Below are 25787 nucleotides of genomic sequence, written 5' to 3'. Positions count from 1 at the left end.
TTTTAAAACTGGATGTAATGGAAGATACTGTTCCCAAGGCGGTAGTAGGAATTAGTCAATGCTTTTTCTACTACAGTTCAAAACTAATTTCATCTTAGGTTTAATACAACATATTTAATTAGGCTGAAAAATAGAATATTTCCTTCTTTTCAACAAGAGGATTTGTTATCTGGGTGGTCAGTGTTTTCTCTGGAAGCCATCTAGAAGCCTATTGGAACCTATTTGAACTTGGTTTGAGGTATGTATGGGGGTTGGGAGGATGGAGTGGGGAATGAGGTTCCACCTGTAAATAAGTGATGGAGTTTATTTGAAAGAAACGAAATAAACTTGCCTGTTTGGGAATGGTTACTAGAACAGACCTGTGTTGCATGGCTTAAAAGTAGGAAAAAAAAAAAAAAGCAAGTTTGACGGTAATTAAGTTAATTGAACTGGTAGTTGTATGTCAATTATCACAACATTAATTGATCCTACTGCTGAAGGCTCACTGCATACTTCCCAGGCAAACTTGAGGGGAGACGTCTTCCACTTATATTTTTCTACCCCTGGAAAATGTGACTTAAGAAAAATATCCTATATTTTTCAAGAAAACTATGTAGGCTCTGAATTCTAAAAATCAGGAGCAAAATTAAACTGGAAAATTCAGATTCTTACTCATTTATTTGATAAATACCGAGTGCTTATTATGTTCCCTCCACTGGAGGAACATCAGAAACATTCTTATGCATTGTGTGTGTGCGCGCACAAAAATTTTCTGTATTATTATATATTTTTGTATATTATATATTGTTTATACACACACACAGATGACTGGACAGAGCATGATGCATATTCGGCAAAGGAGTTTTTTTTTTTAAAGATTTTTATTTATTGAGAGAGAGAATATGGTAGAGAGAGAGCATGAGAGGGAAGAAGGTCAGAGGGAGAAGCAGACTCCCTGCTGAGCAGGGAGCCCGATGCGGGATTGGATCCTGGGACTCCAGGATCATGACCTGAGCCGAAGGCAGTCGCTTAACCAACTGAGCCACATTTTATCTCACTCACCAGATGTTTTTTAATCAACCGCTGTTGTTGGTATGTTACACATCATACAAAACCTTCATTCTTGGGGCTCTTTGTGAATTTCATAGCGCAGGATAGAAATATCTATAGTACCTTTTCTGCCAGAGGCCCCCTCCCAGACGGGACACAACTTCTTTGCTGTGGCTGTTGCTTGCCCAGAGGTGTGTGCACTGAATGAAGGCAGGATCAGCCTGACCCAGGGTGTGTGGGGTGCGCTCTGCTTTCTCCAGGGTGGAAGCATCTATCAAACGCACGCTACTGATCAGCACCCAGCCAGGCCCTCCCCCACTGCGGCAGGGGCAGCTGGAGATTGGGGATCAGAGCCTTTTTCCAGTGCAAACCTGCCCCCTCCACCCTCACACCTTCACCAGAGGAGTTAAAGAGGCCCCGGGAACGCCCACAGGGCACCCCGCAAAGATGCCTTTCCTCGAAAATCTCAAAGCACAGGCTCAGAACACACGCGTGCAGTCTCACAGCTGGCTCATCCAATTTTGTTAACTCTGGAATTTCAGTCTGAGCTCAACCCTCTGTGAACTCCAGCTGCAGTGGTTTCTTATCTCATTTCACGGACCAGAGCGGTTTGTGTAAGATAAAATCCATCATACAACTTAACATTAGTTCAGCCCATGGAGAGGCCGATAATTTAGCATTATGTTTGTGAGAGGCCCACTGTGACCGTTACAGTCAGAATAAATTTTGCCTCCTGCACGCACTCTCTACCTCTCTCCCTGCCAATATATGTTAGGGGAATGGACCTCCCAAAAGACAGCACGAATAAACCTAACGCTGATAAGAAAGCTTCCCCCCCCCCTTAAAAAATAACAACAACAAAAAAGAAAACACTGACTCCATGTACCATTTTTACCCTTTGCTGTGACTTTCATCTCTGTATAACACAGAGCAAAGAAAACCCTTCACGATTTTGTTGTTGAGCTTACTAGCAGAGAGAACAATGTTGTTCTATCTTTCCCTCCTATTACTGATTGTTTTTCCTTCTCTTGCTTGTGGTCACTGAGTTCATAAATACACTGACTTACTGTGAGGGAGAACACACTTCAATTTTAAAAATGTATGTTTGCTCAAATGATCTGAAAATCAAATTTTCTTGTTCTTCACTCCTAGATGGAGAGCCTAAGTTCACCAGCAGATCATAGTTATTTGATAGTTTTCAGAAAAAGAAAACAGCAGTTTTAGGATTAAGCAATTGGAAATACATAATTTGTTAAGTGAGCCAGCAGGAGACTTGCTCACATTTTAACAAGGGTTAAAAAATAGGTAACAGAAGTAATTGTAGGCAGAATTCCATTAGCTTAAAATAAGTATATACTTTTGAAAACTCCCAATTTCATCCTCATTTCTGAACTTTCTAAAACTGCCAGGCCAATGTGAAATTGATGTACTGACATGCAAAATAAATGTGAAGACATTAGTTAAGGCGCAATTGGTAAGTTTGGTCAATATCTGTTGCTATGTAAGAAGTGACTTCATATTCAGTAAGAGTAACCCAGCAACTCACTCTGAATGGCTTACAGGAGCTATTGGGAGTGGTCATTTTCAATATCCAACTGTAAATTCAATTTTGTATTCAGTGGGAAGATCACTGAGAAAACAGAAGACAATATAGAACTAATTTAAATAGGATTTAGATTGCAGCATTATTAAAGCTATTCATGTGAAAAGAAATTAACACTGCTCATAAAAATCACATCAAAGATGCAGTCATAAAAATTCCAAATACTTTCTGTGAACAAGCTTAGGCATAACTCTGAGCATGGGTGCAGTTTAGAAACTAGAATGTGCAGATGTGCTTTTTCCACATTAAGAATTGGGAAGATCGGTGCATTAAGGAGTGACTATGAACCATTTGCTCATTAAAAATTGTGTAGTATTTTCTAATCAGGGTCTTCGGGATGTCACACCCAGGTTACTGCACGTTTACTCCGTGGCTTTTCTTGATTTGCATTTTCTTCTTCAATCCATCCCTCCCCCATTCCCTTATAGCTCTCCCCTTTGTTAAATAAATACCAGGGCCATGCCTTTGCCTGTCTGTGCACTCATCCTAGGAAGGAGCATTCAGGTTTCTGGTCCACCCGTTGTTTCCCTCAAGATTCAGTTTCAGTGTCTTCCATGAAGTCAGCTTTTCTGTAACCCTAACATGAATTAGGTGTCCATTTGCTATGTTTCCACAACTCCCCACATAACCTGCTACTAAGACATTAGTCACTCTATACCGTAATTGCTCATTTATGGCTCGGTCTCCAGTTTTGAAGGGCTAACATGAGAATAAAACTTCCAAAACATATTTCAATCTTCTGGTCATTTCGAGTTTTTCTCTTTGCAGTTTATATTTGATTACACTATTTCTAATAGGCTTGCAGTGATTAGTGCTGAGAGCCACAAATTCAGTGGTCAGAAGTTGGGAAACATCAGATGGGAATAAACACTTCAATTTTGTGTTAAAGAGTATTTTCACAGTGTCTCTCAGAGATAAATGTTCTCCTGGCAGTTAAGCTAGCTGGTCCTTTACCTTTCAGGCCTCTGAGGTCGTTACCACTGGCAACGAAAGTTAAGAATGATGTCAGATAATCACAGAGAAGCAGAACTTTCTGCAGTAAGGCACTAACTAACCAGCTTGTCAAATGACTCAAAAATCTTTTTGAAGGCATTTTTAATTCTGGGAAAATAATGACCAACTTTAGTTTTGTGAGGAATAAATAATATTATAATGGCTAGCATCCCTCAATGTCACTACCTAAAGCCATACCCATCTCATTTCGTTTCTGTTTACTTCGGACTTTATCAACCTCTCTCCCTCTCTTTCGTGTTTCTTGGGCACCTGGCACATAGTAGACATTTAAAAAATTGCACATGGGATAAATCTTTGCTATTCAAAGACTTAAAGCTTGAGCCTCACTTGGGAGCTCCTTGAAAATGCAGACTCACACTTACCCAGGCTTCCTGACTCAGAATCTGCATCCTACTCTAAGTGACTCATTTGCACATGAGAGTTTCGGAAGCACTGGAAGAAATCAGTCAATGAAAACCAGGGAAATTGGCTGCGAGCTCGTCTAAGTTAAAAGATAACAAAACCCTGAAATGGAAAGTAGCCGCTGAGATCGTGGAGAACACTGAAAGGATTTGATGTGATTCTTATGAGCTTTGCGAATCCCTGTTCCTGACCTCCCCCACACCCCTTTAAGGAATAGCTGCTTTAACACCTGCCATCCCCAACCAGGAAAAAAAAAATGTCCATGACTTGGAAATGGGCATAGAGACTACTGCAGATCCTTTCAATGAAATGCTGGCCGTGGCCTAGAGGACCCTCTCCACTGGCCTCCAGCCCCCAGAATTATCTGATTCTACAGGGGAGTGAATCTTTGTTTTTGATCAGGCTACCTTACAACTCTTTAGGGACAGAACATAAATTGTGGAGAACTGATAACAATGCAAATAATTCTCCATAACAATGTAGATGAATTTTTGTCCAGTAGAAAATATAAATTGTTACAGAGCAAATTCTCTTTTGAACCGGTTTTTAACGTCTTACTGATTCTCTCGTTAAATGAGTTAAATAAAATCGCTGGCACATGTTCATGTTATATTTGTAAGTCATGGTTCCACTGCCAGAATATCCTTTAGCCACCCTTGAACTGCAAGCTCCTCAAAGGCCAGGCCCGTGCTGCCGTCATGTCTGAAACCCCAGGGCCATGACGCAGAGCCAACGGACTCAGCAGGTGGACACATGAACTTCAATCAAACTGATGAATAGATAATAAAGGGGAAAAGGACTCAAATGGGTAGGGAATTTTTTCTCCCCCTTTGTGTATGGAGGGAGATCTGGCCTTGACTTTCAGAACAATAGGTGGATGAGAGCCAGGCCATGAACACTGAATATGAAAACTTAGGTGGGCTGTAATACCCTTATTTACGGCTGGGTCTATAAAGGAATAACAGGAGAGGAGATTAATGTTTGAATAAAATGTCTTGAGAATGAGATAAAAGGAAGATGTTCTACAACACATTTTTCCCCCTAAAATGGGGATACACACACATGTACACACACATACAAAGATGAATCGTGTGGATGGTGTGTCGATCTAGCTATCACTGATTTCTGGTTTCTATGATAGCTGGGAACAGCTTACAGTGTAGAGTCACATATTGACCCAAGCAGAATGGGATTCCAGGAGAGCCAAGCATTATTCCTACAACATCCCTAAAATTTCACTATGTGTCCCTCAACATTGGACATCCCTAAACAAGTCTCCAGTTTTTGGCTCCTCAATGAACCATTAAAAGGGATGTAACCTTATCTATCCTCCAAATTACAGGTAGCAGGAAAGGTGATACAAATGGTTGAAGCACCCCTTTCCCTCCAACACACACACACACACACACTCTCCCCCAACTCTGTAGTACCTGTAAAAATTAAAAAAAAAAAATTAAGGGGGTGGGTGGCAATATGAAAATGCACCAGTTATTCCTGCTTTTGGGTCAAGCAAAATGTTTCTAGATGAAATGGCCTATCTTGCCTCTGTGAAGGTCAATAACGCCTAAGGAAGTGATTCTCAAACAGGTTCCTGCGCTTCTCATTTCCCTTGCCCTGAGAAGGAAGCCTGGCTTTTAGCTAATGGAACTCCCACTTGGCTTATAGCGCTATTGATTTTTACTTTCTCGGAACCATAAATATTGACAACCGTCTCAGCAAAACGCCAGCACCACTGCTACCCCCCTCTCCATCGTCTGGCAGGCTGACATGGGGCCATTCTGTATGCAAATCCTAGTCTAGCCCTCCGGAAATTAGGAATGCTGATCCCAGGAGAACTGAATTCATGATGACACGCCAGGGGGATCCCAAGGGCACTGCTTCAAAGCTTTGTCAAAACTTCACCTGATGCAGAGAGAAACTCTTCCTTTCATCACATAATGAAAGATTACGTGAAGCTTTTCCAAAGGGGGAAAAAGTACACAAAAACTTTTAAATGCTCTTGCCAGGAGAAATCTCCAGTGAATTAGGATATAATCTTTCTCACCGTCTAATCAATCTCTTCCTTCCACAGTCCAAACACAGGGCTCCTCCAGGGGTGGATGGTCTGTGTTAGACACGCTGAAATTCATTACCTCATCTGCCTGGTGCTACTGTTTCCAATAAAGTGTAATTATGGTGTTATTGAGCTCCTTCTCACTTTCTCAAAGCCATGCTATAAACTTTGGGTCTGTGAGCAGTTACTTCCCAGTCAGTCTTCATTCATTAAGTGGAACTGTCTCAGAACAATGTCTATTTAATCGGCATGGTGCCCGCTAATTTTCTTTTTTAGAATTTGTATTAACGTAACCAACACCGCCTTAAGACACTGCATAATTACAACTTGACGTCTCCTGCGCCTTCAAGAAGGCCCAGTGGCCACTGGATCTGGGGTTAGCTGGTCTCAGGAGATCCGCCCCCTCACCCTGCCGCTGGTCCAGCTGGGTTCCGGGTCCCTCCTGGGATAGCTCGCTGCACTTTTCACACACCACCACGGGAAGTACATGGTACTTAGTAATTGCCTCTACTGCGCTAGAAGCCTAAACTCTGTGAGGTAGGGGTGCGTGTGCTGTTGCCCACCCCCCCCACCGCAGTGCTTCTTAGCACAGTTCCAGATATATGGTAAAGAGCTCCATAAATATTTGCGCAATGCTGGCGCATCACCCCCCCGCCCCCCCCGCCACCTCCCACCACCTCCCACCACGTCTGGTGGCACCAAAGGCCAGAAATACAACATGCTCAAAGCTCCAACTCATTGAGGAAGGGAGAAGGGAATTAAGTATTTACTATGTGCAGAGTTTTAACACCAGGCAGCATGTAGAGGGCCTTGTGGGTCATAATAAAGAGTTGGCTCGTGCAGATTTTGCTAGATAGAGCTGATTTTCAAAAAGAAAACAGCAAGAACAAGTACAATGTAAAACAGGGAAAAATGTTTGTAATAAACCTAAGATAGCATGATTTCTCATGGGAGGAAAAAAAAAATCAAATTCAATTAGGTATTTTCAGATCGTATTTCCATCATCTTTTTTACTCAGGCTTCTTTACCTTGGGTTTTGACTGCATTTTTTTGTTTTTTTATCCCCACATCAATAAAGTCATCTTCAGGGAAGCAGTTTCCTTGGCCCCTTCAGTCTGGCTTTGCAGCATTATAAGGAGCATGGAGTAGATTTCCTCTCTGAGGCAGCCAATTTCCTACGCAATTAAATGCTGTTTATATTCCAAACTCTGAGCTTGGGTTGAAATTCTCAAGCTTGGTATTACCTGACTGGTTGCCTGCGCTGTATGCCTAGCTAGTTCATTCTACTGTAACTGCCATCTCTTAAATTTTCCAATCTGTTCTCTCAACGGATCACACAGTACTTGGCGAAGGTGCAGCTCCTAAATTCTTCAAATTATACTCATCTATATAAATATATATATTTTTGAAATGGCAAAGCTTGCAAATTACTTCACCCAATTGACATCCCAATCTGTGACCCTCCCACAGCAAAGGCAACGCCATGTTCCTCTTAAGTGCATAGACATTTCTGTGCTGGTTCCTTAAAAAGAATAGGAGGAGGCCAAACTTTTTGTGAAATCCCTCCAAGAGGTCACAGAACCAAGGTGCCAGTTTTTGTCATGTCTAAGTGGAGCGTGGAAGCCGATAATGCACAATGTGCAGGATATTAAAGAAAAAACGACTTGTTGCAAAATCAACATTCCTGGTTGAGGATGTTGCTCTTTCTCACTCTGGCCACTCCTTATGATTTGTAGCCTGAATGGAAAAGGAGATCATGCCTGTGTTTGCCTTTCATGTGTTTTTTGTTAAAGGGACACCCATGGCTTATGTACTTATGTCTGTAAGACAGGCCCTCCCAGAGCAGCGGAACATGGGCCGTTGGCAAAAAAGCCCTCGGTAGTTACAGTGGGGAGCTTTCAGCCACAACGGCAGCTGATTAGGGGCTCCCAAGGCCTGAAAAGGGCACCAGCGCTAGAAGCAGAAGTTCTTTTTAAAAAGAATTCTCTTTTAAAGAAACATAACGTCAACCTCCTATCCTCCTAAAATAGGTTTTGGGCAGCTTTCACACATTTCATTTAGTGAAAGCATCCGATCAGTTTACACGCTGCCAGCAATATACTAGCTACGCTCTAAAACACGCCAAGGATCAATCACATCTCTTTTCTCATCAGAAATCTTTAATGGTTTCTCCACTGCTTATGGAGTAAAACCCAAATCCAGGGGCAGCTTTCAGGGCCCGACCATCTGGCCCCGAAATGCTCTTCCAGCTCCACCTTGCTCTATAAACTTCCATGCCGGTCTCATGTGCGCTGGAACAGGCCCCTTGCCCTTCCCCTCCTGTGCCACCTTCCTCTCTGCTTCCTTGCGTCTTTTTTCCTAGGGCTCCGGCCTCTGACCGGCATGTCTTTAAGGCCCTTCTTCTTCTGGGAAAGAAAAACCTTGTTTATCCTGCACAGTTCTCTGTGAAGATTTTCTCGATACCTTCATCAACACTTGCCCCCGTGTTCCCAAAGCACGTTGCTCCTATGTTGCTTGACAGTCATGCCATTGGCTTTGTACTACCTGAGACACCTGGGTGTGGCCAGCCACTCTAACCTGATGCGCCCAATGGCGCGAGGAAGGTCTGACCATCGTTTGCCCGTAAATGCAGGTGCTGCTCAGATTCCGTGACTCTGCTCAATAGTAGGAGAATTCACACATACACGTGATCCCGAGGTAGAATCTGGCCCCTCCCTCCCCAATCATCTGCTGTTCACTGGGGCAGGTACTAAAGCCTCCATATGGCTTTATCCCCCACTGCATCAAACATGTGAAAGGAGCACAGCAAACTTTAAAGAAATGAAATGTACTCCTTTTTATTCCTACTTATTCTGTAGGTGTCAGCAGTGTCCCTTCAACGCCATCTCTGAAGGAAGGGATGATCCCTTTCTGAATTTCGCTTCTACCCTCCACAGACCCCAGCGCCATTTCCCATGTGTATGAAGGGAGGCTTTGAGAAGGGTCCAGGTAGGTGGAAACTCCAGGAGCTGGAGGCACACACCAGGACCCGCCTGCCCACAGGAGATGCCAGCCTCGCTCAGTCAACACAGGTGCGAAGAGCCCGCTCCAGGGCTACTGCGCATGACTCACCCGCCCCTCTTTCCACAAGCCGTGGTGAGTGGCCGTACACGCGCGTGCATGGAGCACAGCGGCGGGAAGGGGCAGGGCTCTGTCCCGACAGCAGGAGGAAGCCCAAGCGGCCCCTGCGTCCGGGTGACCTCGCCCGCAGGCACTCAGCACGCGGAGGGACGGAGACGTCTGGGGCGTTGTGGGGTGGGGTGGGGTGGGGTGGGGTGGGGAGGGGGGGTGGATGGCGGAGTTTCTCTGGGAGCGGGCCGTGCCTCCCACCGGGGCGGAGACGCGCGGGCAGCCCCCTACCTTTCAGCTTCTCGGCCAGCAGCGCTGCCTCGTGCTCCGAGTAGTGCATGATGGCCGGCGGCGAGGGCGGCCGCAGCCGGTCTTCCTCCAGCTTGCGCCGGTGCCGCTCCTCGCGCGCGCGCATCCGCTGCTTGCATTCCCACTCGTAGAAGTCGTCCCTGGCCTGGGCGAAGTCCACGTGCAGGCGGCCCGAGTCCTTTTTGTCCGTGCTGGACCCTAATCGCATCCGGTAACCTGAAAGCAACGGAAAGGCCAGTGGCGTCACAATGTCACCGCCAAGATGACCACACCGTTTTGTCCAGGCCCTCAAGGCACCCTGGGGGTGGGGGAAAGGGGGCTTTCGCCTATTTCTTTCTTTCTTTTCTTTCTTTTTCTTTTTTTTGCCCAAAGGGGTGGGAAGCAATTACCCTTCTCCCCAGTGATAAGGAAGTACTGCCAAGTTCAGCTTATTACGGATTTGGAGATAAACACACTTCTGGGAGGTGTCTCGGACGGGTCACCTACCCATCTTTCAAGCCAATGTTACTAAGAGGATGACCTCAAGAACCAGGGCACTTACCATAACTCTTCCCTCTGGCTTCCAGGAAGCTCGGAAACAAATTTGGCATGTAGCATTTTCCCCTCTCTGCCTTTCTATGGCCGTGGTGTTATATTTTCAATTTACGGTAACTCTGTTGCATAACTGTTCTTAAACTCTTTTTCGAAAAAGGCAGAGTAGGGGTAAATAAAGAATATCTATGGTATTTAAAAAGACCTACAAAGTAAATTCCACAACACCTCACTCACAGGTTATTGCTTCATTCCCCTAGAAAATGCTGCTCCATTCTCTCTCAGCAGCTGCAAAAGCCACAATTACCAAGGCAATTTTGCAAGGCTGTTTTATTTCCACTTATCCTCTGGGGCACACAGGAGAATATTTTACCTTCAATCAAGAGGCCTCACCGCTGCCTTCTTGCAGCCCTGCAGCACCTCATCTGGCATGCGGCACCACACAAATTGTCCACGCAATCTTTGAAGGCCACGGGAGCCTGTACAAGAGCACAGAGCTGGACCAAAAAAAAAAAAAAATGGGCCTGGAAACCTTTGGGGGATTTACTGCGAGCTACCCAACTTATAAAGATGATGTGCAGAAACCTGATCTGAGAAATCAACACAAACAGAACTGAAACCAGATAGCCAGCCTCACTTCAAAATGAAGAAGGCTTGGCTTTGAGGCTGCTCTTCGGTTTGGGGTACTCAGATTTTAAAAACATAAATTCAGGTCCCAGCAGGATCACAGCTGTCGGGGTTGCCAGAGGAGAGAGCAAAATGAGCACTTTTGCCATGTAGGGACTTTGCAAATGAGATACCACTGTGAGATGGTAGGCTGCACTACACTGATGTTCAAGATCTCCGTGCTAGATTTCAATGGATTATCTCGGCATTTGGGTTGAAACTCCGCTGAAAAATCCCTGCAGAGGCTGACTTCTTCCCTGTAGGGCACTTCACACCTTTGAGAAGTTACAAATACAAGACAGATCTCACATCTGATTCCTGTTATGCCCTTCTCACTACTAGGTTTAAGTGATGTTCTCTAAAAATAGGAAGATAACAACAATACCTATCAAAAACGCAAACATCCGATCACATATGAGCAGAATTCATGCTAAAGCAGAGCGTATCTTGGTTCTGGGCCATAGAAACTTAACAAGTCAGCAGGCCATGGTGACATACACTAACAGCTGAGCAGGCAATGCCGCCTAAGGCTGCCCAGCGGCCCTAACCGGCCAAGCATCTTTCTTCTGCTCGTGTCCAGAGCATCACTTTTCAGATATTTCTGGTTCCAAAAAGTACCCTCTCGTTCACCAAAACATCATTAAGGCCTTAAAAGAGATCCTGATGAGGCTGAGTCTAAAATTAGCTTGGCCTTCAACTGTGAACACAGTCCTAAAATTAGGCCTTCCAGCTGGGTATGGGCTTGTAGGAGCTCACACACAGGATGGGCAGCCTTCCTTCCCTCCTGCCCCTCCAGTTAATCAGTCTTTCAGATCTTCCCTGGACTGATGTACAACCTCCCCAGGGTGGCTGATGGCTGTGCCACCTGGAGGTGAGGCCTTTGCTGTGGGTACCTGGCTCAGAAGCAGGACCAGGATCCTGGTTGGAAAGAGCCTAGCGTCAAGGAATAAAGACAGGAATACCTTTCCCGTGCCTAAATTTGGGCCTATTCATCTTTGGCAATATCTCACGGGGTTTCTGATTGTGTCTAAACGTTGTGTTACGTTGGAGCTGAAAAGCACTTTTGATCTACTCTAACCCTCTCGTTTAATCAGGTGGAGTAAAGAAATAGTTTTATGGTTGAGCCGTGGTTACAGTCCAGGTTCCCTGGGGCAGGTCTGTGAAAAATGAGAATCAGTCTTTCTTTACCATCTTCAGGATATTTGTGTTAGAAACATCCATTTGCTGAATGGTTCCTATTGTTGCAGGTGCCCTGCTAAGTACTTAATATCCATCATTTTGATTCATTCCTCATAATAATCCTATGAGTTAGTACTGTTACTACCTCAGTTTCGCAGATGAGAAAATGGAGGCCAGAGAGAGGTTATCTTGCCTGAGGCATGTGAGACCCAATGCCACGCACTCGACAGAATCCCCAACTGTGTAATAGATTACTCTGATGCTAAAGCCCAAGAATACATGACAAGTAAAACACATAGCTATTTGTGTGTTGTAAAATATTTTTTCTATGTTTCGTCTTCCATCTCTATTTTAGAATGCTTCCAGGTCCCCCTCCCCCCCCTTTGTAAAGTTTTATTGGAATAAGGGCTTTAAAGTTCTCCGTAGCACTACCTGGGCTCAGGAAAGTTGCAGCAGTGCTGGAATAACCCCAAGGCTTCTGGAGTTTGCAGGGAATTCCATGGCAATAAGAGCTGCCTGCAGAAAGTAAGTAAGCCTGGCAGTAGCATTCAGAGTTGTTGTGTTTTTTTTCTATTCTTTTCTCACCTTCCCTCATTAGCTTTGCCTCAGAATAGGGAGGTGGTGTGCCGAGTGACAGACCGAAACATGCAGAAGGAGAGCATGAGGGAATGGCAATGAGTTGATTCTAAGCGCACATTTCCCTAAGACCACATACCGATACCAGATCTATAGTTCTCAAATTTGGCAAAGGCCTCGAGGACAGCCTCCGTGCACTTGCCCCAACACCCACAGGCAGCACTGGGTCTAATTTCAACATCTGTAAAAATCTCCCTATCAGTTGGCACCAGAGAAGCAGGTATCCTGGGGTAGGCCTTCCCCTCTAAATGCACTAGCAATTGGGCAATGATATCAGGCCTTCCCCTAGGACCTACGGACTACTTTCTGCAAGGAAACTGATCTTGATTTGGTACCCTGGGGTCTAGAAAGTGAACCACTCTGAAAAACTGAAATTATGCCAAGAGAGTATTTTATTCCCCCAGGGAATTATATCCAATAATAATAATGGTCCTCAGTATTCATAATATTGCTTTTTATCTAATAAGCACTTGAGAACATTAATTAGAAACTCGATGGAATTCCTGAAGACTGGTAGTGGGAAACCCTTCCTGCCGTGAGGTGCACTCACAGACTTAACATACAGCTTCTGGCAGCCAGGGCAAAAGGCAGAGGTCCTCCTTTTCCATCCCCAAACTGTGAGGACTTTATTGTGCGTTAAGGCAAAAGGGAAATAAGCTCTTATTAACATCACAAAACATAACAAAAATGCCTCGAAAACCCCTTATGTAATGCAAAGTACCGGAAAGGTAAATGGCTTTGTCAACCATGAATTCCTCTGCAAATCGAATGTGACAAAAATTCTTCTTGCTTTTCCGAATGGCTGTAATATCACCGCACTGCTCAAAGACTTCTTGAATAATTTCCTCAGTAGCATTTTCTGGTAATCCTCCGACAAACACGGTCTTACACCCAGGAGGTCGTTCTCTTGTGGAAGGTGGTGGAAGATCTAATAGTCACAACAGAAACAGAGGGGTGTGCCTTTTATTTCGTTGCCCTCTTCCTGGTTCACCTGGCGAAAGTGAAACCCGCAGAGTAACTTTCTCCACTCTTGAGTCGTGATACATGTCTTCACCGACTCACACTGATGTTTTTACTTCCTCTCCCCTCCTCCTCCCAACCTTTACTTTCTGTGGTCCTTTCTACACAGGGTGGCTAAGCTTGTCCCTGAACAGAGATAAAGCCAATGTCAGCATAATTTCATTTCCCCTTAATAATACAGAAGCCCAGAAAATGGGGGAAAAAAAACTTCACAAAGTACAAAGCGTGATGAGGTGACAACATGATGGAAAACTTGGGCTTGCTATCTGCTTTGTCTTGCTGCGGGATAACGGATCAGCAAGGCAGAGAACAGGACCTGTAAACATGTGTAGTACTTGCTGGGCTGGGGAAACACCGGGGCCTGAAAATACCATTTTTTTTTTTTATTATTCACATTTAAATGAGCCAACGATTACATTTGGGGGAGGCTGTAGGAAAAGGTAAAAGGTACACTGTCACAACATTTTACCTAGTTTATATGTAGATTACTAAAGCAATCTCCTGAAAAGTCCACTTCAAAAAGGCAACACTGATTAATATGAATAAAAAAAAAATTCTAGCTATTTAAGCCCATAAACTTAGTATCTGAAACTAAATTAAAAAAAAAATTCTGGCTCATTTATTTCATCAAATGTATGTTTCCTTCAAGCAAATGCCATTTGGCCCAGAAACTCTGAGATGTGGGCTCCCCCCAAAATTGCTAACTACCAAATTAATTCAATTTTCCATCTAGCAAAGCACATTTCAGAGTTTTTCTCCCACATTTGTGAAGATGGATAGAAATGCTCACATATTTCACACTATGTTCTGCAGCAACTGCTAGACTTCATTGCATGCAAAAAGATTCTTAATGCTGGGGATGTATCCCCACATCACATATACTGGCTTCATGGTGTCAATTCAGCTCCTGGATAGAACACATGGACACCGCCCCATACATTTATGCTAATCTAGAGACAAAAGCATCATGTCGAATGGATCCCCACTTTGTGCATCCATGTGGAAGAATTTTCAGTCACATCTGAAAGTGCACGCAATGCTACATAAAAAAAAAAAAAAAGAAAAGAAAGAAATTTAAATTGAGGAGCAGACAGTTCTCACAGGTATCACTTACTTGGATTTTGAGGGAAAAGAGTACAACTTTTGCAGTGGATTATTTCTTTGACGACAGCCACTTCTGTTGGCGGTGGGGGTGGTACAAGCCCCAGGCCTGGTATCATTGGGTTAATGGGGGTGATCCCAGTCATCATGTTGAGGCCTGGATCAAAGCCTGGGACACAGATTGAGTCTGTAAAGTACACAAGATAACATTTTGGCTGGAGGATCTTGAATCAATTTTCATTGTTTTTTTTGCTGTTTTCCTGCAAAGATTATTTGACTTTACGCTTTTTTTTTTTTTTTTTTTTGGTTAGGAATTTCTCCCGGCATAAGATGTAGCATTATAGAAAGCTATTCCAGAAAGACAAAGAGAAAATAAGATGAACTTAAAACTACATGAAAAGGAAATTATATCACTTAAAACATTAACATGGCAGAACAGAACACAGCATATTAAAGTGGAAAACCATGCACCATGAAGCTTTGTTATTGTTGCGAATGTGATTCTCTGTTTCTTAACATCGGTGTATTGTTTACGCTCGCTGCCTTATGACCCAGAATGTGGGAAGAATATCATTTAACACTGAAGTGCCCTGTGAATCTAATTGTCAGTCTGGTTTTATCAAAAGAGCCTTCTTATCCAAGCGACCTAGATTTGGAAGAGTTCAATTTATATGTGCATACTTTATAATGATGCATTCAGGTCCAACCTAACCTATTTCCCCCAGGAAATATAAAACAAAAAATGATTACTATGGTTGGGTTAAGTACATGCAGGCACACAATTAGCTGTATACATTTCTGCATTCCATTGGATAATCACACTTTCTTCCTATAATTCAATCAACAAATAAATAATTGACCAACCCTCCTGAAATCTTTATGCCCTATTATTTAAAAAAAATTTACACTCTGTATAAAAAAAATGAGAGGGGCCAAAAGAATGGGTTTTCCAATATAAGCAATGAATTGTTTTTTTAGTGTGGTAATGAAACAAGTAATTTCAATGGTGATATGCAGGGATTTACTTTTCCTAAGTAAGTCAGATTTATTTACAAGCAGGGACTGTTAGAATACTGTACTGCGTATCTAAGAGTAGCTGGGAAGGGACCCCTCTCCAGAGAGTGCTTCTGTTTGCAGAAAGCAGACATTCTCACTGCTGGTTGGGATGATGTTCAGGTAGAAACAGCACAGATACCACCAGGAGTAGCCACGGTGACCCTCCGCGACTCCTTGGCAATGAACTTCCTTTTCTTACTCTCCTATCTTTCCTCCCTCTTCCTCCTAGATCATTCCCATTCCCCCCTCCCAGCCCCTCTGCTCTGTGGCTCTCATGGACAGCCTCTGCCTCAGCCCAGGCGTGGCTTACCTGTGCTGAAAGGTAGGAGAAGCCCAGAGGCCAATGAAGTGACAGGGATACCCTTTGTTTACGAAGACACTCCAGAGCATATGAAGCACGGGCAAAAACTTTTCCTTTCTGGGAAAAGGCTTATGATAGCTTTCCCCTATACCCTGGATATTTCTGCTCTTCCTCTTGGTTGAACAGAATAAGCAGGGTGATCCTGATCTATAAGCCCAAGAGGACTGCTGTCCCATTTCTTAGGAAATCCATCTAACTTGAGAGTGTACCAGCATGACTTCAATAAAATGAGGTGGTTTTTTTTTCAATATTGGTTTTGTTAAAAAAAATGTAAATATAAATGCCAAATATGCACTCTCATTCAAAGGAGTCACCTTGACATTCTAGGTACTTCCTCTGTAATTATGGTTCTCAGTTTCTTCATCTGTAACATGGGACTGTTAGGCTGAATAATCTCTTGGGGCACAGTATTCCAGGATTCTGTGCTGACATTGCTCAAAACAAGTGATATAGAAAAGACATAAAAGCTGGGAAGTGACAGGGACAAGATTCACACTTTGGTTATTCATTTAAAATCCTCATAAAGTTTCACAGGTCTTATTCTCATTTTACAGATAAAGAAACTGAGGCATAAAGCAGTTGAGTAGAATCCCCAACATCACAAAGCAAATGGCAGTGTCCACCCCAGGGCCTTGGTCTCTGGCTCCATATGTAAACATGGCTCTTTTGACTACCTTAAAGTCTCACGTAGAATGACCTGACTTGATCATTCACCTGATACATGTCACTACTAAAATTTTACTCTGCTGTTAAAACAAAATCAATACATATCTTTCTGATCTAGACACCAAGTCTAAAGGGGGAAGTTCCAGAACAGAATGGCTTTCAGTGTCATCAACACTGAAATAACAGATTGGCTTTCAAGGTGAATATATTAGAAACTGAAATATTGGTATGCATATGCCTTTATTTAATCTCATTCCATGCATAAGATTCATCTGTTTCTTTCCTGGCCTGGCCCTCATTGTTGTTTGCCAACACAGGCTGATTTAAGGCTGAAACTGCTCAGGACAGCGAACCCTGTGAATTACAATAACCAGATGTTGCCCACAAATGAGATGAGAAGTCCAGCGCTTCCATTCTCTTTTAGTTGTAACAAACTTCTGTTTCCTTTCTGAAGGCCAAATAAATAAATACATCTTTAGAATGGGGACAAAACACACTACTCCTGAGCAAAATATTTTAATATAGAGCAAGGGTTACTTTGCTTTTTCCCAGACATCAATATGAAGAGACTCTGAGGTTTAATGAAATCTGCATGGTGAGTGCAGTAGCTTGAAAAGAGCTTAGAAAGGAATTAACACTTAAATTATGTTGGACCTCAAAGGATCTGAGATTTAGTATTTGAGAAGAGGAAGTAGGGAAGGATTAGACTTTTATTTTAAAAATAAGAACCCATTACTTTTTAACAATATATGAACAGATGGAAATTGTTTTCTCAAATAGCACAGGAACCTATTATGTACTAACTCATTAAAGCAAATGCACACTTTTTGGGAGTCTGAGAAAGACACATGCACAGGAATACAAAGGTGAGGGGAGAATGCAAGCTCGAAGAGTCAGCTCCTCGTCTTGCTTTTAGAAAAGCTGCCCCTGTGAACTTCAGAGATAATGAGTTATAATTCCACTCAGGGAAAGGAGAAAGAAGGCTTAAATTGCAGCAAGAAAGAATCCAATTAAGTACAGAGCGGAACTTTTCTTTCAGAAATTGTACTTAGGGTGCCTGGGTGGCTCAGTTGGTTAAGCGACTGCCTTCGGCTCAGGTCATGATCCTGGAGTCCAGGGATCGAGTCCCACATTGGGCTCCTTGCTCAGTGGGGAGTCTGCTTCTCCCTCTGACCCTCCCCCGTCTCGTGCTCTCTATCTCTCATTCTCTTTCTCTCAAATAAATATCTTAAAAAAAAAAAAAGAAAGAAATTGTACTTAAACAAGAGGAACAGTTATTTATTTCCAAGACTGCAGCCCTGTTCAGCTTCCCCCCTGTGTCACAGACCATGAGGACAGAGGCACCAAGGCCAAAGCTCAGCAAGTATTTCTTTCTCATTGGCTTTTCCCAACTGGACAAGACACAACCAGAAACAAAAAACCTGCTTCCTGATTCATACGTAGTCTGGTGTTGTATGAGTTAGATGAGCAGGGTGCAGAGGGCAGGTTAGGGTTTTGTGTTCAGGACGTTAAGAGGCATGACAGTTTCTTTCGTTCATTCATTCAGCATTTCCTGGGCACATACTATTGTCGCGATATGGGGTCAGGAACTGTAATATTGTCCCCACTTAGGGAAATCACTGTGTTTAAGGAGAACATGAAGGATGGGCACCAAACTGAGCGAAAGAGTTGAGAAGTGTAAACTGAGGCTCACCGCGTGGCCCAGGAAGAGACGGGCCAGGGACAGCCTGATAGGCCTAGGGGACTCCAATCAATGTCCATGCTATAGCATGGTGAGCATAAGACACTGTGACCAGTGTCCTGAGGGGCCCTGAGAATCAGATTAGAGGAGAAGGGATCTTGTCATTCAAGCTAGTGCATTCTGACTTTATTCTCACCGGGATGGCAGCCAGCGAAGGTCAGATGTGCACTCTGCTGGGCAGAGGCCCCCTGCCGGCTGTGCTGCCTCCCACCCCTCCTTCTCCATTGGTCTACTGCCCGAGCATTGGCTGGCCCCCTTTATGCCCTTTCCCATCAATGCCTCACTGAAGCCTAATTATTGGAAGTGAGAACTTGACCCCACTTGGAAGAAAGCCAATAGAGGTCTGTCTCGGTCAAGGCCGGGCCTAACTAGCTTAAGCATGGGTGTGGATGCTGGGCTGGGCTGAGGTTTGGAGGACAGAGGTACGCTGTCAGTGCCAGGAACAAGAGAGGCCCAGAAGGCAGGGCGCCGCGTTCCTAGAGAATAGTAAGAGAGAAGAGGCAGTAATCAGGCCAAAGGTTAGCAGTAGGTCTAGTCCTGGGCAGAGATCCTTAGCAGCAGACAAAACACAAGAGCAGGGAGGCCAGCTTCGCTGGGGGACTGCGTCGGCAGGTCATTGGGCCTGAACCACCCTGATCCAGGTTCTGACTCAGTCCAGGTGGAAGTGAAGTTTGGCAGCAATGTAACAGGGTCAGAGGCTGAGAGAAACTGACAGTCGGGGAGGTTACCTGAGCTAGGACTCAGGCTGGAGAAGCAAGACAGGATCCAGACACCAGAACCAAAGCCTAGGGTTTATGGAAGGAGGCAGACACCCCAGTTATCAGTCCTGGGGCCTGGGTCACAGCCTGACCTGGGTCAAGCCCAGCTGGATGCTGAGTCTTAGAAGACAGGGCCCCAGGGCCCCTTCCTTGTACCTAAGGCCCAGACGGGAACTTGAGTCCAGGGAGATGCCAAGCTTCTGAGGCCCGGGGCAGAGAGACAGGCTAGAGGGGCTCTAAGAAACATGTAGAAGCTCCTCTCCTTTCTCCAGAGGAATCACTGCCTCCAAATATGATCCATCATCACTGGACAGAGACACTACGTCGTGATACATGGGCACATTCTATTCACTGCAATCGACAACTCTATTCTTCTGCAACGTCAGTTAAATTCACAAAGTAAATGCTTTTCTTTTCATTCCATGTCCTTCTTTTCTCTAATATTCTTAAAAATCATTTCATGATCAACAAAGGAAAGCGGTTTTTAAAAAGGTAAACTCGAGCTAAAAGGATCTGGGTAACAGCTGAGGGACACTAAGGCTGACTGGTCCCTTAACCTGTTTGGGCTTCCATGTCTTCTTCAGGTAAATGTGAGCATAAATACCAGACATACCACCTCCACAGAATGGGAGCCTCAGAGAGCACAGTCTGTGTGAAAGCAGTGTATCAACGTGTCAGGAGCCTAAATCTGCAATCAAATGTACCTGTGATCAGGCCTTGGGTCTCCCACACACTGACTGTGCGACCTTAGGACATTGAGTCTTTCTAATATCTGCAAAATGGGATAATCATATTTAAATTTTAATATTCTTGTGAGGATTAAGTGGGATTTAAAAAAAAAATCTTAAGTGTTTAACATAACGTTCAGCACATGGTCAGTACACAACACATGGTAGCACTTATGTGCAATGTTAATAAATATGTATTTTATGTATAATATTTATGTAACCTTATATAAATATTATTAATATTGTAGACACATAAAGGATCGTGATGATGATGACGAAGTATTTCTTTTGACAAACATCTGAGTGCCTACTAGGTGTTGGATGTTCTGCTAGGTACCTTGCCCGTAAAGATATCATATGAGTCCCTCCTTCAATGAAGTGACAGTCTGGCGGTAAAAACTCCTGAACAGAAAATGACAATACAGTATGACAACTGTTGTGAGACATTTAAATAGGAGGTGCTAAGCACAGAGAAGAGGGGCACAGGTCTGGGATACAGGTGTGATGGTTTGAATCGTGTCTCTCTCAACAGAGAGGCTGAAGTCACGACTCTCCTGGTACCTGTGATGTAACTTTATTTAGAAACAGGGACTTTGCAGATGTAATCAAGAGAAGACAATGTCATACTCGATGAGGGTGGACTCTATCTAATATGACTGGTGTCCTCATAAGCAGGGAAGAGACCTAGGTGCACACAGAGAAGGCCATGTGACAAGGGAAGCAGAGATTCAGTTATGTAGCTGCAAGCCAAGAACACCAAGAATTGCTAACAAAAACCAGAAATGAAGGGAAAATCATGCAACAGATTCTTCCCTAGTTCTGTCCCAGAGGGAAGACAGCCCTGCCAACACCTTGATTTCTGACATCTTGTCTCCAGAACTGAGAGAATAATGTTTCTGTTTTAAGCTATTGCTCGGTTTGCAGTACTTTGTTAAGGCAGTTCTGGAAACTAATACAAGGGGACAGGGTCATGATAGGAATTCTGGAGGGGGTGACAGCTGACCTGAGTCTGAAAAAGGATGACTTCTATGGGTGTGTAGAGAAGATATTCTTGGGGCACCTGGGTGGCACAGTCGCTTAAGCATCTGACGCTTAGTTTCGGCTCAGATCATGATCTCAGGGTCACGGGATCAAGCCCCGCGTCTGGCTCCACACTCAGCATGGAGTCGGCTTGAGATTCATTCTTTTCCTCTCCCTCAATCCCCTCTCCCACTTGTGCTTCTCTTTCAAATAAATAAATAAATCTTAAAAAAAAGTGTTCTCAAAATATATTTATTAGAATCAAAAGATATTGCTAAATGTTCTCTTAGAAGAAATGTTCAAAACCAGTTCCCTGGAGGCAGGATCGCTCTTACATTTTCCCATTGTGAAAAAACCCAACCTTGAAGATGGCTACATATTTATTAAGAGCAAATCAACCTCACAGATTATAAGTTAACATTATAGCGTACTTTATAAGTGAATGCCTACAAGTAGAATCTAAGAAAGTTAACATGATGCTTTTGTGATCTTTCTAAAGAGATCCAAAGGTGGTGAGGTACGTTTTCTATTTAAACACAAGATGTATACCCAAGGTGAGCTCCTGGAGCCTGGCTGTGCTCACGGTGTAAACAAAGACCTCATGCCATAAATAAAACCCTCTGTCTCCTTTGACTGGGGATATAATGCTGGCAGAATGGGGGAATGCAGCCGTCGACAGCTATTTTAAGTACTGTTGACTTGAGTGGGGAGATTTGTGTCCATGCTTAAGATCAGGCATCCTGCTTGCTTCACCACTGTGCATTTGAGTTCCCCAACATCTGCCCATCCTGCCTTCTAACGACAGATTATTCGCTACTTCCCAAGGCAGTCCATTCCCTTTTCTAACAGTTTCACAGCGAGAAATTTACCCCTCCTCTGTTGCCTCAGGACCTGATATCCTGTACTAAACCCATTGTCCTTATTCTGCTCTCCTGGGCTATTGTCAGAAGCCTGCTTCTCTGTCCTAGCACTGCTGGTCAGCTCCACGAAAAGAGCCCGCAGGAGTACTTGCGTCTTCTCCAGCTCGGCCTCAGTGGCACTGCTTCCCCTAGCCCGTCCACAAGTGACTTCCTCTAAAACCCACCTTTTCTGCAGTCTAGGGGAAGCCCCAGAAATAGGCCCTATAGAATCTGACCTATAGGATTAGCAGTGCTTTTGACCCTTCTTGATTCTGAAGGGTCCTTGTGGCTGACCTGGTACATTCTGACTAAAAAACAGTGGCCACACTCAAATGCTTGCTTTGTGCCAGGCCTGCACTGAAAGTGTCACATCAGCTTATTGCATGCATCTTCCTGGCAGTCCCATCATGGAGTTGACATGTGTCAAATGATCTCCTTCGACTAAAATACCTATGTTGTGTCTCTGCAGGACGCTGTCAGGCAACTTTGAGGTTGATGTTTTAAAACTAAATAAAAGAGTTCACATTCTCAATTGGATTTTCCACAACGTTTTTTCTTAGGATTTCCTTCTTTCTTGAGTTTTCCCTCCTTGGCCCTCAACATCTATACAATGGCAAGACAACTCTTTTTTTTTTTTTTAATTATGTTATGTTAATCACGATACATTACATCATTAGTTTTTGATGTACTGTTCCATGACTCATTGTTTGCGTGTAACACCCAGTGCTCCATGCAGTACGTGCCCTCCTTAATACCCATCACCAGGCTAACCCATCCCCCCACCCCCCTCCCCTCTAGAACCCTCAGTTTGTTTCTCAGAGTCCATAGTCTCTCATGGTTAAGACAACTCTTTCGTAAGTTCCCACTGCTTCTGATTTCTCCTTGCAGGTCAGACTCAGCCACAGAAGGAAAGAAGACCCTCTTAGACAACTCTATAGGGACTCCTCCCACCTAACGTTTACTTCTCCCGAACTCTTGTTGATTTCTAGTTCTGAGGGCCAAGGCCACATTCTCTCTGCACGGGGGGTCACTCTGAGTTGCTTGGGTTGGAAGCCATGCTAAGTTATTTGCTCTGCTGTGTGGCCTACTGGCACGCTCACGCTTGTGTTTACGCGTGTTGGAATGTACTCCACAGCAAACTGCTGAGGGCCCAGGCCCTCTGCGCTCTACCTGGACAGTGAGTCACTTCAGGCCTTGCCTATTTCTTTTTTTTTTTTTTTAATATTTTATTTATTTATTTATTTGAGAGACAGAATGAGATAGAGAGAGTACATGAGAGGGGGGAGGGTCAGAGGGAGAAGCAGACTCCCTGCTCAGCAGGGAGCCCGACGCGGGACTCGATCCCGGGACTCCAGGATCATGACCTGAGCCGAAGGCAGTCGCTTAATGACTGAGCCACCCAGGCGCCCCTGTTGATATGCATTTTAATTTAGAAAGAATCAAGGCCAAGTCCTACTCTCTAACAGCCTGACATTTCTGGCAAACCCCCTGAGTAATTCCAGTAGATAATTTTTCAGAGAAGTAAACAAAGGTGGAATGGTTCAAGTACCAAATTTGGCCTCTTTGGGCTGAGTATAGCAGACTTTGAGAAGCGTTTCTCAGTGGTTTGGAGTGGCAGTGTCTTCCCCCACAGGGCTGACCCCTCGATACGAAAAACTCAAGAGAACTCATTTCCCACATGAAAAACATACCCAAAACATTGTTTTTTTCCTGGAGAGTGCAAGGTTAAAAACAGAAACTATTACCCAGATTTTCATTTAAAATTCATCTATTTCCGTCCAGTTGTCAATTCAAAGAATGTTTTTGTTCTTTGTTCAGGGATCTACATCTCCTTCTCGTCCCCAGAGGCATCCAGTTTTGAACTGTTACCTTTATGCAACGTTTTATTTTCAAAATCCTTTTTCAATCTTTCAATAAGCTAGTTTTCATCACATCTCTCCAAGGTCCCCCTACCCCCACCCCCACCCACTTTGCAGGTGAGCGAGGAAGTGGAGGCTGGGGAGACAAGAGACGTCTGTCAGCAGCATCACTGGATCTGGAAGAGAGGCAAACCGTGGTCCCCACCATCCTGGCTGTGATGAGAGCCCACTTGCCTGTGCTCTGCAGGCACGCATGGCAAAGAACCAGGATGCACCCTATCTGGGCTTTCGTCCCATCCACCTGAGGTTCCTTGTCTCCCATGTAAGGCTAAAACCTTCCATGCCCACTTCGCACTGTTAGTACAGATGCCAATTATTTGGTGGGCATTTGTATGCAAGCAATTTACAAATGAGGAAATCAATCAATACACAGATGTAAATTATAGTTAGGATTTTTCCTACTGCAAAGGTCTCCAGGGCTCCACAATGGTGCTAAGTGCTAATTTTGTCAGAAAGAGAATTCAATATATTATTCTGTATATTATTTCGCTTTGGAGTATACACAAAAATGGCAGGAGGGAGGGGAAGGAAGAGAGGGAGAAGGAGAGGGAGCGAGAATGGGTGTGTGTGTACGTGTGTGCAGTATATCCTTGCTCTTCTCATGGAACCCACGGTCTCCGTAAAACTATGCCATTCTCCATGTTAGGGTCATCCACTAAGTTTTATAGCTGAAAAAACTGAGGAGCTGAGTGGCATGCTGCCCTAGGTCCCTCTGAGGTATTCGCTCATTCCACATTACTAATCATCTACAAAGTTGCTAAGCAATGTGCTAGATGCAGGGGCCACGGAGCCAAGTCAGGATCCGTGGCCCAACGTGCACAGTACACTGTGACACAGACACACGGGCACATAGCAGCATTAGAAAGTGGCAGTGAAATTCAGGACGCATAGTCAGCACCTGTGCCATCAGCTCGAAAAGAGCTTGTCCAAGCTCTGAATTACAAGTGGCCCTCCTCTTTGAAAGTATCTCTGTAGCTGAGCCACTGTGTCCTCAAGCCCGAGCACAGAGCACTTTGTAAATACACAGCCAAGTCAGAGAGCAGCTGTTCCTTGGGACTGGGGCCACGCTTCCAAAGGCAGTCATTTTTACTGCATTTATCAAATGACGTTTTGAGGGCAGAGGACTGTTGGGGTGTTTTATTTCTCTTCCTTTGGCTATATCATTACATATTTTTCTCCTCTCCTTAATACTGAGAGCATTCTGGGTCAGCAGGCTTTCTTCAGGCTACGTTTACATCAGAAGTGCCCGTGGTGTGGAGGTTACAAGGTACAGATTTGTCAGGGACAGAGTATAAGGCCTCCCTAATCTAGATCTGCTTGTCACTGAATGGGGGATTTACATTTGCCAGAAACGCCAGAATGGACATGTTAGCTTGGGCATTCATACCCTTAGTCAATTAGTGTTATTGTTATTTTTTACTATAACAATGACAGATCGTTACATTTTTTTTTTTCAAATACATTTGGAAAGTCAGTCAAAAGAATTTGAAAACCTTATCACAGGTAGTTAACTTTCTTCCATCACAGAGTGATGGGACAGAGGCATGAGAGATGTGAATAATTTCAAGCAGAAAGTGTTTGTTGAACAAACAGAGCTAAGTTTAAATAAAATAAGATCGAATAAACTGGCAGGATGTATCCAGTGTGTATCAGAAGGATTTATTTTGGGGCCTTTTCTGCTCAATATCTTTATTCCATGTTTTGGACAAAGCACTCTATGACATGGTCATCAAATACTGTCTGTCATCAGCAGGCACTTACGCTCAGGTGTGCGGTAGGTGCTGGGGATACAAAAAGGTTGAAGAAAAATGTTTGAGCTTTGTGCTTCCAGAGAGACAGAAACTTTCAGAGAAAATCAAAGTGACAAATAAAAAAAATACTCGTACCCTAAAATGAATGAAAGGGCAGAGAGTATGTGCAGAGCTCCTGCCCGACACACTCACAGTGGATTATGAAGAGAAAGTCACATGTGTAAGAGGCAAATCCTA

At 44.0% G+C, this 25787-nt stretch overlaps 1 protein-coding gene across 1 annotated transcript in view; it reads right to left on the bottom strand.

Annotated features, from left to right (window-relative positions):
* Nucleotides 1–25787, bottom strand: part of ENOX1 (ecto-NOX disulfide-thiol exchanger 1) — a 251530-nt gene that overhangs the window by 152975 nt on the left and 72768 nt on the right. The window contains exons 4-6 of the mRNA XM_028106142.2: nt 14665–14838; nt 13252–13458; nt 9501–9734 (exon numbers count right to left, since the gene is read on the bottom strand). Coding sequence (XP_027961943.2) covers nt 9501–9734; nt 13252–13458; nt 14665–14838 — 615 coding nt within the window. The remainder of the gene's footprint in view (nt 1–9500; nt 9735–13251; nt 13459–14664; nt 14839–25787) is intronic.

Source organism: Eumetopias jubatus, unplaced genomic scaffold (assembly GCF_037043125.1).
Source record: "Eumetopias jubatus isolate StellerSeaLion01/CBP00866 unplaced genomic scaffold, mEumJub1_p1.0 scaffold_3, whole genome shotgun sequence".
Taxonomy (NCBI): Eukaryota; Metazoa; Chordata; class Mammalia; order Carnivora; family Otariidae; genus Eumetopias; species Eumetopias jubatus.
The sequence above is the reverse complement of the archived record's forward strand: the minus strand, read 5'-3'. Positions and strand labels throughout refer to the sequence as shown.